General features: G+C 31.3%; 1 protein-coding gene across 6 annotated transcripts in view; it reads right to left on the bottom strand.

The window, feature by feature from the left end:
• Positions 1-5282: 5282 nt before the first annotated feature.
• LRP1B (LDL receptor related protein 1B) overlaps positions 5283-17626 on the bottom strand; it is a 1877633-nt gene continuing 1865289 nt past the window's right edge. For 5 of the 6 annotated variants that reach the window (XM_081051911.1, XM_081051912.1, XM_081051910.1 and 2 more), the window contains 4 exons: positions 12404-12494; positions 11299-11443; positions 8431-8529; positions 5283-7033 (listed from right to left, as the gene is read on the bottom strand). In XM_081051911.1, coding sequence (XP_080908037.1) covers positions 6893-7033; positions 8431-8529; positions 11299-11443; positions 12404-12494 — 476 coding nt within the window. In that variant the 3' untranslated portion in view covers positions 5283-6892. The remainder of the gene's footprint in view (positions 7034-8430; positions 8530-11298; positions 11444-12403; positions 12495-17626) is intronic. The other variant, XM_081051908.1, reaches the window with a different exon arrangement.

The raw sequence follows: 17626 nt of genomic DNA on the forward strand, positions 1-17626 counted from the left end.
TAACATTGATGGAAAGAGGGACAAATCAATATTGTATACCTTATCTGCTGGATAATACTGGAAGTCGAGCATTTTCTCTGTAATTAAGCATTAGTAAGTGGGAAAGAAAAAATAACATAGCACCCTGGATTATCTTGGGTTATGTTTTGGGTTTTTTTGTTTGTTTTTTTTTGTTTTTCTTTTTAATTCCATTAGACAAAGAAATGAGAATATCATTCTCTAGACTAGAGTTGTTGCAAAATGAAAACTTTGGAAAATTGGTTGGTGTCATGAGTAGGAAACAGAAAACAGATACTATGACACCTCTGCAGAAAACCATGAGAGAAAAACACTAAATAGGAAAATTAAATACAAACACCAAAAATCTAACTTAAAAAGGAAGCTGAATAAGATAAAGGACTTATACCTGAGGGATACGCACACATAGACATATACACTCACACTTGCGTACAGGAAAACTCAAGAAAATCTTCAGGGGAAAAAGTAAATCAGGAATGCAGGGCAGGAGTTTAAAAACCTCTTCAAAAATATAGCAAAAAAAAAAAAGAGAAGAATTAAGATAATGTATGTGGTAAAGAAAAAGGAACAATTTAAGCTAAGCACTGTATGTGTTTGTGTATATCAAAACAATTTGGACAGAATAAAGACATCTTGAAGAAACTAAACTCAGCTGAAAGCAGACTGTAGTAGGTAGACAAAATTAATGAAAATATGTGTGCATATTTGACATAATAATTTAACTATATAGTTTTTTTTTAATTGGAGAGAAATGTTACAAAGAAAAAAAAAATCAGTTTGATCTCAGACTTATCCTTAACAATATTGAACTCCTGAAGACAGTGAGGCAGATTCAACCTAATTTTAGAAAAAAAGAAAAAGCCCCACAAATGTACATCTAATTGAGCTGACATGCTTATTTGAAGGTCTTAGAGAAATGTTTGTAATATATGCAAAAGCATAGCAAAACCAACACAGATAAAGACTTTTCATAAAACTTGATGAAATACATAAATAAAATTAGACTTCAATCAAAATTAAAAAAGAAAAGAAATGGAAAAATTGTACAGTAAAAGGAATGATGAGTTTTAAAAAGAGAAATATTAAATTTGAAAAAATTCCAAATAATTGACGAAGACAAAAATATAAAAATAATACTTAAATTCTTTCAAAATGAAACCACAGAATGTATCAACAAAGACTATGAGAGTGAGTTAGATTAAGGTGATCCCAAATTTTCAATTCCTCATCTTAGAGGGAAAAGGACATTTTAAAATTATGGATTTAATTATTGGAGGATTTTTTTAAAGTTGAAAGTTTTTACCAATAGAACAATAAAATAACTTTCAAATCAAAACATAAAAATAAAACCAAGCAATACAGAGTGTACAGCTACAAAACAAGAACCTAAATAAAAATAAATAAAGGTTGAAGACATAAACCAAATATTTTAATGTTATGATGTATAATGCCATATTTTAAAAGCAGGATAGAAAAAATAAATTTAAGCAGGCTTCTAAAAGAACTAAAGAAAAAATTCTAAAACGATAACTGGTTCTCTCTAGATTTTTTTAATTAGTGATAAATTTTTCTTTCTTCTTTATTTTCTAAGTTCTAAAATTACTATATTTTTTTTAAATAAAAACAAGCAATATCCGTTATAACAAAATAGTGAAAGAGGAATACTGGCTTTTTAGAGTCACTTCCTGTAAAGGAAAAACAAATAGGGAGAGATATGATGATTTTACATTAAGGAATAAAAGCTAGGGATGAATTACCATTTGGATAAGGGTAGTGATATCTGATATTATAAGCCAGAGAAGCTAAACATAATTGAATTTCAGGTAAAATAGGAGAAATGCTATCTTCACAATTAATGAGTCACCAAAACTAATGTGTGAGAATGTGTGTGTGTGTGTGTGTGTGTGTGTGTGTTGTTGTTGTTTTTGTTGTATGTTTATATAGATTTCCACAAACATACCATTGACACTTGTAGACTGCAGGGGTGGATATTACTCCAGTTTGGAATCTCATTATCCTGTTATTTTCTTCCTACATAACTTTTGACATTTTCATTGAAAAATGTGTCTCATCAGTCAAGTCCCTCTAAACTTTAACTCTGTATATTTTTTTAAGTATCTTCGTAAACAGCCTTGTATTTCAAACTTCTAAATTTTATTTTCAACTATATTTCACAGTTTATTTTGTGTGTGAAAAGTAATTTCTCACTTATAATGTTTATATTACCTGAATAAGACGCATATGGTTTTCATTATTGATATTATATTGTGAAAGGCTCGAACACATATTACTGGCTTGCCAAACCACTGCAGCATAAATAAGCTGGAAAATAAGTTTCATCAGGAGGCTTATAATTTATGTATTAAAACTGCAGAAAAAGTACAGCTGAAAAATTATCTTGGAGTAAACAGATGACTAAAGTATCAAGATTGCATTGCTTAAGTTCACCGATATCTTACAAACCCCATGCTAAGAAGCAGACTATCTATCAGAAATAATGAACACATTTTAAGCATAGAATTGATCAAATAGTCTGTGTCTAGTACCAATTTTTCTTTTGAATTTTGATCACTTTGGATACAAAAATGATGAGACTCACTCGAAACTATTTTTTTTCCAGAATACATTGCAGCCACTTAAGTATAATATCTGCTACAGAAAAGTTAAACCAGTGAACTCATTTCATTTCTAATTTTTTTGACTAGATACATGCATAGCATGGACTAAAGTAACATATTCCTGGGCCTTTGGATATGATGACATCAAAACTAAATGCTTTTCTGAATAAAACTGCTTACATATATTTTTAATTATTTTTATCTTTTTCTGAATGTATTACCTTTCTGGATACATTGACAATAGATTTGGTAGCAGAATTGAAAAAAATATCTTTTTTGTGTGTGTTCTTTTTGTTATTGTTTTTCCCACATTCAAATGTATGGAAAAATAAATTTTTTGTGTTATATTACCCGGTTGTCATCTTCACAAAGAAGTGCTTGAGCCTATCTTTTTCTTGCAAGTTACAACTCAAGGCTCCCTTTTTAAATAATGACTCTAATCTATGTTACATTTAAATATTCCACCTAATGTTGAGAAAGATATCATTAAATAAAGTGACAATAACTAGAATGGGGCATAAAGTGATGAAAACTGCTTTCATAAAGTGGTTAGCTATGTTTTTCTCAACACTGTGGATACTTCTTCTTTAACAATTTAATCTTTTAAGTAAAACTACATGAGAGTTGAACCTGTAAATAGTATAGTATTTTTAGAAAGAAGTAAGATTTTACATCTAGAGTATTGGCATGAAGATATGGAGATGATTTGGAAATTATGTGTAATTAGCGTACTATACTAGTTCATTTATAATAGCCATAAGATACATTCAGTGTTGAACTTCTTTATATCTAAGTCATTATAAAAATGGAAAGTAACATTTTTAGAAGAGAAATGCCAACTTAAATCTCAACCCCAAGAACTAACAAAACAAGCATGTAATCAAGCACAAAAAATAAAACAGGATCATCAATAACATCAAAATGCCCACAAATAAAATACAATTACATAAATGAAAATGCCCCAATTTATGCAAAATTGTACCAGTTTCTAAATGAAACGTTTCCCTTAGTAATGACTTTTGTTTTTACATAGGCACTTTACTAATATCAAATGTTTAAAACTATAACTTAGGCATCATCAGCATTAAGGAATTAAAATAAAAACTTGGGACTGCCATGACTTTGATGTTGGGGGGACGGGTCTCTTTTGACTCAGCTTTTCCAGCTAACTGTCATTTAATTGTGGAAGAAGACAGAACACAGCAGTAGATCAGCAGTACATAATAACAGCAATTTTGTTCTACGGAAGACATTTGGCAATGTCTGTAGGTGGTTTTAGCTGTTGCAGCCCTGGGTGGTGCTAGTAGTAACTAACAGACAGAATGCAGGGATCACGCTAAGTATACTACCCTATAAAAGACATCAACAAATTACCTAAATTACCTGGCCCCCAAATGTCAAGAGGTTGAAAGGCCCTGCTTTGGATAAAAGGGGAAGTGTTCATTTTTAGAAAATATGTCCATCAAAGTTGAAAGGAGTATTTTAGGAGGTATTTTGATGACGGTATTTATAAAGGGTGGTCACTATGGAGCAGAATTATACACCTGAATTTCTAGCATTTACATGAAAACTGAAATTGAAATAGAGCTAGAGTAATAGAAATAGAGTAAATTAAGTGTGAGTACTTGAAAAAAACAGTGCTTGTCTTGTAAAGATTAAATGCAGAGAAACTACAAAGAGAAAGACTATGAACTATGATGTGGCCTTGAATGAACCAGCAGGAGTTGGTGAAGCACAATGTGGAAAGAAGGACCGTGAAAATGTAGATGGGGCGTAGGGAGTGGAAAGCACATCCTGAGCTCTCTTGACTATGGATTTAACCAGTTCCCCAGTGAGACCCTGTGCATTCGTTGGTTTGTTGTATATTATATATGATTTGCTAGATATTTGTACTAAGGCTAGTTGTACCAAGATCATCCAATATATGGGCTCTATTTCTTTCAAATAATAATTTTAGTTATAGTCATAAAGCTCTGGGAAAAAAAAGTCTACTTGAGATAAGGTAACTCAATGACAGATTCAGTAAATCAGACTCTCCTCCACTTCCATCTCCATTCTGATACTCCAAGTAGATATACCGATGACCAGTCCATTTACAAATTATGTCTAAACAACATCTAATGGAATCTGAGTTTTCAAAAAAGTGCTCTTTTTTGAGAATGGGAAGGGGCAGGAAGAGCTTCAGCTTATTTCAACACAATTATCATAGACTGCGTATATAACCTCTTTCTGTTTCAACATGGAGACTATGATGAGCAAAGTAAGGCAGCGGAAAAGGAAAAATAAATAGAATGTAAGGGAAATATTTTTGCTTAAAGCAGAGAGAAAATACTTTCTCTATTGTACTTTTAAAAATGATTCGGTGAAATCAATCCTACTCCAGAGACTGTGCACTAAGGAAATAAAAATTATGTGTCATGTTTTATATAGTTTTCTAGGAATATTAAACTCCATAAAGATAATAAACTCCATAAACTCTTCTTATTTTTAAAAACTACCCAACACAAGAACTTAAATATGTAGAATTTCATTTAAATAAGTCAGTCAACAATTTTGTATAAAGTATTTAACACTTCATTGTAGAAACATAGGCAAAATGACTATTATAACCAAAATGAAAAATACTGTTCAATTTAAAAAATGTACTTAAACAAGAACCTGAAAAAGTTTATGATATGCATAACATTGTTCAAGCAAAATTGCACTAGTATTACATAAATCAATAGTTTATAAAGGCCTCAATATGGCAAAGTTTAGAAATAGGTAGTATGCATGCACATAGTACAACAAAAAGTCTCTTTATAAAACAGCAGTTTTTTAATGCTTGTACAAAGGGATAAAGAGCAACCACAAACATATTTCATCTGTTAGGTTAATACATTATGACAGCTAAAAGTCAGTCATGTCTATCAGAGGAACAAAAAGCCCCTCCATACCTTGTGAATAAATCTTTTGTGCCTTTAAAGATATTTGTATAAAAATGCTATCCTTTTTTTTTTTTAAATACAACTTAAATCGTAGTTGGTTGAATCAAAAATTGAAAACAAACAAATGAATGGGGTCCATGTGTTTTGCATAACAAAAAAGAAACCAGAGTACCAGAGTAACTGGTCAGCATTTATACTCTCCACCTTTGATTATGGGCATATAATTGTTTCTATAACTTGGGAAGTCCTTTCCTAATATACTTTGGATAGGGCAAAATAATGGATTAGACATATTGTATGTTGAGAATATTTACCAATTACTCTTTATCACGATTACTATTTTGCCTCTTCCTTTTGACTTAGCAAAGAGATTGCATTCACATAATCGAAATTCTGTCATCAATTTGTGGGCTTATATCATATTATTTTTTAGTGTTCTGTGTGGTAAAGGACTGTGTTACTCTTCCACAAAATGCACATGACTGGGAAGAAATTCCTAAGACATGAGTACCCAATGCCCTTTTGTATTCTAGGCTGGATATTTACCTCAGTACTGAGGGAAAACAACAGATCTTACCCCATAGCAACTGTGGTCTTTTCACATTTGGTTATATTTTTGCTATGTGCTACCACCTAAATATAACTATTGTTTACAGGGTGCATATGTTTAGTATATCACATATAGTCCACTAAATTTTGGAAAACGTACTCATATGTGTTCATGCAAATTATTAATTTCATATAATTTTAAAGATTTTCCTCAAAATTCGCATCTATTATTTGGCAATCTAAGGCTAATTTCAAAGCAGGTGATACTGAACTTGTGAGGGCTATATATTTTCAGCAGTCTGGATCAATCTTAATGGGCACAAAGAAGAGAGTTGACCATTCGATCATTCTTCCATCAGTTTAAACGGAAAAGTAAAATGACATTGTATTACAGATTTCAGACCATATAATGAAAAAGTGCAGAGATTCTTTTTGTTGATAAAGTAGAACCAAAAAAGTTCATATAAAATAGATTGCTCATATTCACACTACAAAGGAATATGTTGTTTTGATTTTAACAAATTCAAAGGTGTGTCATATCAGCAGCATTGTTGTAAATTGTACTGTAGTGCAGTTCTTTTTCATAAAAATACCATACAAATGGTCAATCAATAGTCATCAGCAAAAAAATAGAACCCAGAAAACTCAGAAAACAATTAACCAGGAAAAAGATAAAGAAAGAGGTAATGCTGATGCCAAAACAAGTATAATACTGTTGGAACATACAAAAGTAATCCTTATATTTTATACATTTATACAGCATATAAAAGGTATCGCTGACTATGCCACTGTCTCTCTGATCCCAATTTCTATTTTCTTTGGAAGCAGTTCTTTCCTTTCATCAACACTTCCTAAGGAGTTTCGGCAGTTCTGCCCATCCATATATAATTTTGCATACACTGGATTGGAGTAATTTGTTGGCTAAAGAAGAAAAAAATAAATAAATACAATTTTATTATCAGTTTTGATTACATTAGTTATTTTATAGCATGTCTACCTTTTAATGTTAACAACAGTTACACGCAATAAATTTAATTTACTAGATAGTAATGATTTAAATGCAATTTAAATTCTGTTTACAGGCTTTAATTGACTTTAGCATGGTATTAGATAAAACCATTATTGTATGTTTTTCTGATAACTTGTGAACCTAACGGGAGCTTTGACATAATATTAAACTCCCAAAGACATCTTCTTAAAAACTATATTTAGAGACTTTATTTAAAGCCTAAAACATTAAACCAAATTATCTTATTTCCAGTCCATGTTTTCCCTATTGCTATTACAGTGGCAGGAAAGATGTGTTTACAGAAAGTCATCTAATTGCTTGGTGCATATAGTTTTTCAATATGACGTTAAAAGCAAGAAAACAAAGAAAAAGAGAAGTAAAATACATCAGTGGAGTAGACTTTAAAATAAAAATGATATGTTTGCTTCAAACAACCTATATGTACTTATCACTGGAAATATTTTTGGACTCCTCCACAAAACTGTGCCGTCCACAGGCACCGTAACTGGCATATAGATTTAGAGCATTTTGAAGTAGAATCGAACCATGCAGAAATGACCTCTTTCCGTTGAAAAATATAAATGTTCATTATTTTACTAAATGCAACTTAACCCAATAAATGATTGTCTAATGTTTGTTTAGTTTTCTCTCTCCTAAAGCAGCACATTACATTTTAGTTACAACAAAGAAACATTATAATCTCTGAGTCATGCAAATGAGACAAATGTGATTTAAAAAAATGAGAATGAAAAACAGGTGATAGGAGACATACCCTTATTTTATTCCTTGTCTAACATGAACCATGCAACTTTAGGTACAAACTAATTACTTAATTGAAAACAGAAATTAATACTGGTTTTATTAGACCATTTCTAATTTCTCAATATGACGCTTCATTTTGTAGTATGTTTTTATTTAACTGGATATCAGATTTGCATATATTAAAAAAGTACTCTGTAGGAAATAAGTAAAAGCAAACAAATTTAAGTTTAAATTATTCAGTTGAAATTTCCGGCTAGAGATTTATTTTCTAAGAATAGCAAATACGCATGTTTATTGTTAAAGCGTTATACCATTTTCAAATTCAGCAGAAGAAATATTTCTACTTAGTAACCTGCCTAAAATGATAACATATCTTATATGTAATCTTGCATAGGCAGGACACGTAACATAAGCCACCGATTTTAATGCTGTTTTCAAATCTTTTGTTAATTAAAAACTCAATTGCTATCAAAATCTAGTAATCAGCTTTGATTGTGAGAGGTTCTGTGATGGAATGGATATGAAATAATGAATTTTCTTCTCTCACCCCAGCAGTTAGTGGTCCTTTCAAATCAGTGTTTAGGTAGATGGGCGGCGCTGTATGTGGAAGCTTGAAAGCACTGGACCCGCCCCCTATATACCTGGCCTGTACATAAACAGAGAATTTTAGTTGCTGATCTAATATCACGGAACTCTTTTCATTAACATAAACTTGTGGTAAGTCATAAAAATAGCATTACTCTTTAGCCCTGGTGCATGAACAGTGTGTTCATGGGAGCCGTAATAACTTAAGAACTACTGACATTTAATCTGTGCTTCATAGGTAGACATATCATATCCAGGTTAACTTTATCTTCCTAATGAAATCATATCTTTGCTAATAGCACTGTGAAAAATACACCAGCCTCTCCCACTTAAGATTTTGTCACTTTGAACATTTCTGATAGTAGCCCCTTCTGGACACTCAAATATCTGACTGCTTCTAATTAAATATTCATTACTCACTCTATACTTTTAGGGAAAAATCATTCTAAATTTGATATACAAAAAAAAAAAATCTGTATTTGAATATCTGACTCTCTAGCTTAAAACAGATTAATTAGCAATTCAATTGGCTCACTAAGTCTCCACACAACTATGTTGGTTTTAAACTCTCTTGGGTTTAAACAAACAAAGAGACAAAAAAACAAAACCTAGATGATAATTTGAAGAATATAAAATATTAATGACTATATATATATTTTAAAAATCTTAACTGTCAACTCAACAATGAAGGATCACAAAGTTTGGGACAAAGGTGAGGCTCTTGGGAAACGATTTTAAATATCACATTTGGTCAGTATTGGCTCTTTATTTCCACCCCCCACAGAGGTCTCATTTAGAAGATATTAAAAGCAATCTAAGTAAAAACTAAGGTGAATTTGGAGATAATACTAATTCCCTTTTTTGAACTCTTCAGTGTTCTGTGATTGTTGCCTTAGACAAATCTTTTAAAATTAACCTTATGAACTATTTTATTTCTTTTGATTGTGAGGTACCATTAAAGTAGAAAATTTATCTATTTTGAAAACAATAAAAATGACTGCTTTACAAAAATATTCATTATGCGTAATGCAATTACTATATATTTGGTCACATCATGACTATAGCAAACCATTGTAACACAATGAACACTTTATGAAAAATATTTCAATCTTAAGGTTTGGTGTGACCCTCTGCTTTTTAAAATTGTTTATACCGATTAGGCATAGCTGTGTTTTCTGCACTGACTTCTTAGGCAACAATTCATGTTTACATTTCAAATATCAGGAGCCAGCTAGAATCAGCCATCTAAAGCACATTTAATGTACTTTTGGTCAATCAGTCAGCAAATTGGTAAATAAACATTTATTGAGTGTTATGTGCTGAGTACATTAAAAATATACTTGAAGGGCACTGAAGCACAGATTCATCTTCCTAGAATAAATGTGGCATTTTTTTTTCAAATGAAGTAATAAAAAGCTATTCTCTTTAAGTGTCCAAAATTGGCTTAATTCCATCACTAGAAATTAAAATGAAGGGGAAAAGGAGAACTCTCTTCTTTATGAAAAGTGTGCTTTGACATGTCCTGTTCAGTTCATATTATACTTACAGACACTGTATTTTTATTCCTAAGAAAAATTCAAAAAAATCTAAGAAGTCCATTATTTAAGCTGTCTTTCTCCTGCATAGATAAATTATCAAATAACAATATGCAAGTATACATAGTCTTCCAGTTACAAGTAGAAAACAGCAAAGCTTAGATTACAAAGATTATTTCATGAACAATTTCAAGTGTAGGGGTTAGTAACTGAATTAATAGTGAATAGTAAGTATAAAATTATTTCTAATTAGGAAAAAAATCACTATAACATCCCGTGATAAAATTTATCGATGTAATAATGACTGATTTCTTGTCATAGAAACGAATACCTGACCATCAATTTCAGGCTTAGACAATCTGACTATGAATTTATAACTAGATTAAATGTATGGGACCCAATTCAACTTCTTTGGGAACAGCTGTTACTATGAGTGCAAAACCATTTGAATGTAAATTATTCACAATCATTACTTTGAAAGATGTATTTTGGACAAAGTACCTTTGATATATCAGAAAATAAATAAATATTCAATAAATTAATGAATAAGCTAAGAAAACTCATTCCATCAAACACATTGATGTTCTTAATTCATAGCAAAATATTCTATAATTATCATGCACAATATTCAGATAGTATAGTGAAGTGAATCTTTGCAAGTTTATCTAGATAATTGTATCATTTATATACCTCGCTTAACAGGTGTCAATCTGAGCATCCAATAATAAGAATTAAAAAAAAAACACAAAACTTTATTTGTATGAGTGACATATCTTAAATTAATATGAAGGATATTATAGCACAGAGAAAAATATTTTTCAAAAGTGACTTAATTACGAACAAAGCCATTAACACGGTTCAGTCAACTCTTCAATGAAACAGTTTGGAAACAAATTACTTATCTTGACAATGAAGTATGGTGCTCTTTTTATTGTAAAAAAAAAAAAAAACACTTCAGACAGTAGTTGTACACTAGGCTGTATATTTAGATGTTCTGGCATTTCGACACATTTGAGTAAGACGTTATTTTAAGTAATCTACACATGCTTACAAATTAAGTGAATAAATAAATATGTGTTGTACAAAACATGTTATATTAACTTCATACTTCAGGTGAATGCAGTCCATAATTCTACTTCTTTTTCAGAAGAGACAGTAACTTTCAATGCATCCTAAAGTTCTTTATTATAACTTCAAATAAAAAATAATGCTGATGAAATTCAGAACCATATTGCAGAAATGTTACTCAAGAATGTCGGTGCTCACTTTACATTATAGTAAAACATATTTATTACCTTTGTTGGGTCTATCATAAAACCAGAATCTAAAAGACCTCCATCGTTGTGGTCATGATCCACCTCATACATGTTGTAAGATGGATTGCCAATTTCTACATTTATTCCTCCATTGATAATAGGTTGTCTTCGAATAGTTTTTGTCCTAGAATATGTAAATAGTAATATAAGTGCAAATTATTTAATTAACACAATCATGGTGTATGAAACTATATTTGTAGATTTGTTGACTTATTTTAAAATAACTAATGGTAACTTCATAAATAAAATTCATTTAAAATAAATGACATTTATCAAGTCACAGAAGAACAAAAATGTCTTACTGTGATGTGAATTTTCCAAATTATTTAAATTTAACAATAAAACCTCACTTGGAACATATTCCCCCTAAATATTTAACACCACATTAGTTGAAACTGAATATCATTAATCAATTATCTTTATAAATTCTACTTTTCTCCTTTCTTTCTGAAAACAATCCCTAAAAAATAGTGATAAGGAAACTTTGAAATAGATTTTTTTCCAAGACCCAAGTCACATAGCTAAAATCCTTTTTTACATAATTCAAACACTGACTCACAGACCCTTGGTTCTGGATAATAACCCCACAGACAACCCACTCCTTCTGAATCTTTAAACTTCATATTCATATAAGTTGAAATAATGACACTACTAGTAATATATAACATAAACAAATGTACAACTTGTGAATGACATGCACAATTTCTGATATGTAATACATATTCGGTATGATTGTGTTGGCATTACTAATCCTACACATTAATATTATAAGATCTTTTTCAGAGACTCTTGCAGTTTCAAGGAAAAACTATCACAAATGTAAAATTCTACAAAATTTTAATTAATTTGTTCCCTTGTTAGTCTTTTAGAATATATAAATGGAGCCATTTCATCACCATGACACAGGTAAAGGGTTGTCTAAATTATAACCACTCAAAATGTAGTAGAGGGATAAACTAGTTTGAGAAACATAGGATTTTAGATAAAATAACTCAAGTTTTAAAACATTTTAAAAATCACTATATTTCTGTAACTATTTGCGTAATTTATTTACTATCAGTTAGTCTAGAACATTGCCTCTTACCTTCTTTTTCTTTTACAAAGCACCAAACCAATTACTAAGGTGGTTATCAAAGTCACCAAGAGGACTAGAGGAACAATGATGGCAATGCTTCCTGAAAAAGAAATGAATAGATGAATGCATAAATAAAATTCAGTAAAGGTTGATATAACCAAACACTTTAGTACACCAAATCATTTGACCATTGATATAATAAAAGTAAAGCTTAGGCCAAATGTCTGTGTTCCTCGTTCATAAGTCCATGACAGGAACTTCACTCTCCTATTAAATTCTTAATGGGCTGGAAATGTTTCTTTAGATATCTTTCACGTATATGTTACAGTTATATATTTATGTATTTTGAGGTTAGAAATACTGAGTTCTTTGCCAATGTGAGTCTGAATCTCACCACACATTACTTGCAATGATGTAAGTATATGCTCGTAACGCTTTATAAATCAACCATGACCGAACATATATGCACAAAATTTCACTGGCCACATTCTTACCCTCAGTTTTGTTCCTTTAGCTATAAAATATTCTCTAGCCAGAAGTACATGTGGCAAGTTAGATGGCAGTCTTGCAAAACAAAAGGTACATCAGTGTTAAATTTGTATGGACATAGGCCTAAATATGTTTCACAGCTTACATGAAGTGAGACCTTGGATGGGTTATTTAAAATTTGAGTCATGCCACTTTAAATATTATTTATTGACTATTGTTTATTATTCATTGGAATATTCATTGTAAAAGATTTCATTTTACAATGTAAAATATTCATTGTAAAAATATTCATTGTAAAATGAATTTTACAAATTCATTATAAAAGTATTTTTCCAAATGACATTAAATAAAGGAATTTTTCAAACAATAAAAAACAAAACATAGTTAAAAAAAATTGAGGCTCATGCTCTTCACCAATGAAGCATAGAGAAGAAGACCTACCACATAGAGCTGTTACTTTAATTCAACAAAAGTGGTGTGGGCAGCAAAAGGAATTTTCTTTTTCAAGTTCCAGTTCCAAAATAGTTTCAGAAAAACATATCTGAGTGGTTTGGCTTATGTTAAAAAAACACACACTTTTTTTCCCTTTTTAAAAATGTACTTATAAAAATAATCTTAGGCTATATCCGATATCTTCAAAACGCAATAAAATATCTATGGAATAGATCTTCAAAAGTGGTCAGAGAAACTGAGTATTAGTTGTCAAGCATCTGAACATAGGGGAGAAATGAAACTGAGGAGAATCTGTGTCCTTCATTTCTAGGTTGGCAATAAGAACAATCAATTTTTCCCCCCACAAAAAGAGACAATACTTGCTGAAAATGTGACCCACAGGAGGATACACCTAGGGTTATATGTCACTTATACAGGAAAAAATAAAACTGAATGCAAGTGTTGCCTGATAACAGGAGAGGATTATGTAGCTCTGTCAAGTCCCTAACGTTAACTTTTCCAACAGACAAATATCTAATGCCCATGAGACAAAGGCTTTCTTTATTTGAAATAAGCATCTGGTTGATTCAGTCAAGTCAGCTTAAGCACCAGTTAAACTAAGAAACAAAGCAACCAAAAAATGAGTTGAAATTTAATGTGAGGATCTCGAATGAAGAATTATTAAATACTTGAATTTTCCTCTACAAATACTTGTGCATGTAAAAACACATGTGTGATAGAAATGAATGGTAATATTAAGCACAACAAGCAACGGCTTAGGGTCTTTAAAATATAAATAAATTTCAGTTTTAATAGCTTTAGCCAGAAATTATCTGTGTGAAATATCCCACAGTTGAGATTACTTACCAAAATACCAAAAAGTTTTTATTAAGAAAATGTCATGTATAAGATAATCTGTCACTATGAAACCTCAAAATAACTTGTTTAAAATAACTAAATAAATGTCTCTTCCATGCAAAATAAAATATGGCTTGCTTTCTTTAGTCAGTTTCTAAAATTAAAAAAAAAAAAAAAAACAACTCATTTTAATTTTTCCTATTGCTACCATACCAGGACTATACAACTTAGTGAGTTTGATATTATATGTAAACTTGGTTTTGAGAAAGTGAACTTTATATGAATGTGTAATTTATTAGTAATTAATGACAGTACAGACTCTGGCACATTGGATAGTAATGAACATTTGTTCACAAATTTTAAATACCAGTTAACAGCTTGTTTCTTCATAAAGTATGACTTCACCTGATTGAGCAAGACTTTATAAATATCCTTATTTCATTATTTTCATTTTTTCCTGCTAAAATGTGTGATACATTGGTAGGTATAAAATACTTACTGATATTGGTTATAAGGTATATAAAGTTACTGTCCTCTCAATGCCACTGTATATTACTTACAAAATTAGATTTTATTTGTTCTACATAGTGCCTTTTATTTCTTTAATACAAGTAGTGTCTTTTGTTTGTTCTATGGAGTGTTTTTAACTTCTATAAGGTAGAAGTGCTGTCAATTACACACGCTAAGAACAAAGAACTTCCTTTTTCTTCTTTCTTCCATCAAAGATGGCAGTTCCAATCCTTTACATTACAGTACTTTGTTTAAGAGCCTAGATTTCTAATATGTTTATATAATAAATCAAGGTAACTGCAATAATGCTTAAGATTGCCAAAAAAATAATGCAGCATAGCAGTTTGGCAAGTTATAGAAAACTTGTAAAATAGTTTATATCGATGAAAGTAATTGGCAACCATATATGTTTTTAGAATTATAAGACAGGTATTTATCAAAATAGTATATTTCCTAAGTAGAATACATAGCAATAAATATAATATTGCAACATATGATGATGATATTGCAGGTGATTTTTTTTTTAGCAGTGCATTATTTGGTGGATTATTTTTAAATGATTATTTTAAATGATACGTACATTCTGTACTTATTAAGGGTTGAGAGAATATCATAACAACCTTCTCATATAAAATAAAGCAAGTCTTTCTTTGCAACATTGTTCTGAATCCTCATTATACAACATTTTTTTTCATTAGAAAAAAGAACTGTATTATGAAGTTGTTGTGTTCTAGAGACCCCTTCCATGAGAGAGTTGAGATAATAAACGTAACAGTTGAGATAATAAACTCTGGAGCTAGGCTACCTCTGTTTGAACCTCAAATTACTAGCAACATATACGCGGGTAAATTATTTACCTTTGTCTCAGTTTAGACATCTATAAAATGAATGTCATCATTCATATCTACCTCATAGTAATGTAAATAGGGTTATCTTAATTCATGGAAAGTGCTACATATATGTTTATTAAGTAAAAATGTATATTGCCATAGGATTCTGTGCATACCACTGTTCTGCACTTTTTCAGAATGCATTGTAAAACTCAGTTTATTTGTCATTTGAGGGCATAAACTGTTTTTCTCCCTGTTTTGCAGAAAGCACAGTTCCTAGGATATTATACAAACTGTCCATTCAATTCTTATTTAGCAAATATGTTTTAAGTGTTGCTATGTCTCAGACATTCAACATGTACTCTTCTTAGCACTGGGGATACCAATGTCCCTCCTGTTGTGTTGTTTGATACATATTAGAAAATGACAAAGAAATGGGTTTATTTAACCTGGTGTGATAAGCCCTAGCCTTGGGGAAGTATACATTGCTCCGGAAATATAAAGGAGGAGACTCCACTAGATCTGGGATATTGGAGGACAAGATGTCTCTGAGACCGGAGGGATGAGTCCTCTTTAGTCCCATAAAAGAGAATTCAGGTCAGGTCAGGTAGGAGGAGGAGATATTTAATTATTCTTGGAAGAGAAATGTGAAGAGTTGGAGGAGGAATGATTGAGGAATAACAGCCTGGCAGAAGTGTGGAATGGAGAGTGGTGGAAGGAGTTGTGGCTGTAGAAGACAGTCAAGGTGATGTTCTGGGGACTGTGTAAGTCATGTAAATGAGCTGGGCATTTGCACTATTTAAAAAAAAAAAAGGTGAGGTTGAAGAAAATTTAGAAGTAATATCTACTGGATATATTGTTTGACTTGACATGAGAGAGAAGGAGCATTGAGAGTGACACTTAAGTGTTATTTGGGTAACCAGGCAGATTTTTTCAGTCATCCGTACACACAGGAAGGCAAAATAAGATTCATGAAATTGGCTGATTGAGTGGGAAGAGGTGATGGAATCATTATGGGATATGTTGAGCCTCAGATTCCGGTGGAATATAGATATAGAGATAGACACAGATCCAGAAATAGATACAGATATACATATACATATACATGTGGCAATTGTTCAGTGGGATATTTGTTTCATACTCAGGAAAGAAGCCAGGATTGAGAACAGTTATTTAGGGGTAATTAACATAGAGTTGATAACTGAGGCAAAATAATTACTGATTGCCAAAGAAGGGCATATGTAGTGCTAATCTGAGAGTGACATAAACAGGAGGCGGGGGGGGGGGCACCTCACCAAGAAGACATTGTTGCTTCAAGAGGGGTAAGAAGGAAACCAGAAGAGGTCAATATCATGGAGGTTAAGGGAAGAGAACCTTTTGTTTATCTGCTGAATTTATAGTAGAAAAGTGTAAGTTATATCATTACAACTGATCTCTTTTGACATATTGCTATCTATTCTCTTAAGTTTGTGTTTATACGAAGAAAATATCATGTTCCAAACTTAGTAAAAGTGATCCAGCTTCCCGTGATTGTCAGGAGGCTATCTATGATCTTGGTCTTGTATATTCATCCTCACTTTGTACCGCTCTCTGTTTTGTCCCCTTGGTGCCAGCACACTGGCCTTCTTTCATTCCCTTGAATGCTTCTATTTACCATTCCAGGGTTTTTAAACCTGCGGTTTCATTTGTTTGAAGCACTCTGATCCTCTCCACTTCTTTTTAATCTTTTAAGTCTCAGCTTAACTATCACTACCACAGAGAAATAACTCCTGACCTCAGTTCTCCCCTGACATTCTCTGTATTTGCCTCTTTTTGTCTTCCTTCACAGAGTCAACCAAACTCACAATTATTTTATAAGTTGCTACTAACTTGTTTAATGGCTACCTACATTTTTAGAACCTCAGATTCATGAATAGAAGCACCGTCTTATTCACTGACTTATCTCTGGGAAAATGGATAGTACTTGGCACTCAGTAGAGGCTTGATAAATACTGGTGTGGGATATTTAGGACACGCATTATATTGTTGCGTTTTTCAGTTATCTCTTCATATTTGCAAATTTACGATTTCTTGGTATCACATAATTACTTTTCCTTTCTGCTTTAAAACATGA

Source organism: Rhinolophus hipposideros (assembly GCF_964194185.1).
Source record: "Rhinolophus hipposideros genome assembly, chromosome: 6".
In the NCBI taxonomy this organism is placed as follows: Eukaryota; Metazoa; Chordata; class Mammalia; order Chiroptera; family Rhinolophidae; genus Rhinolophus; species Rhinolophus hipposideros.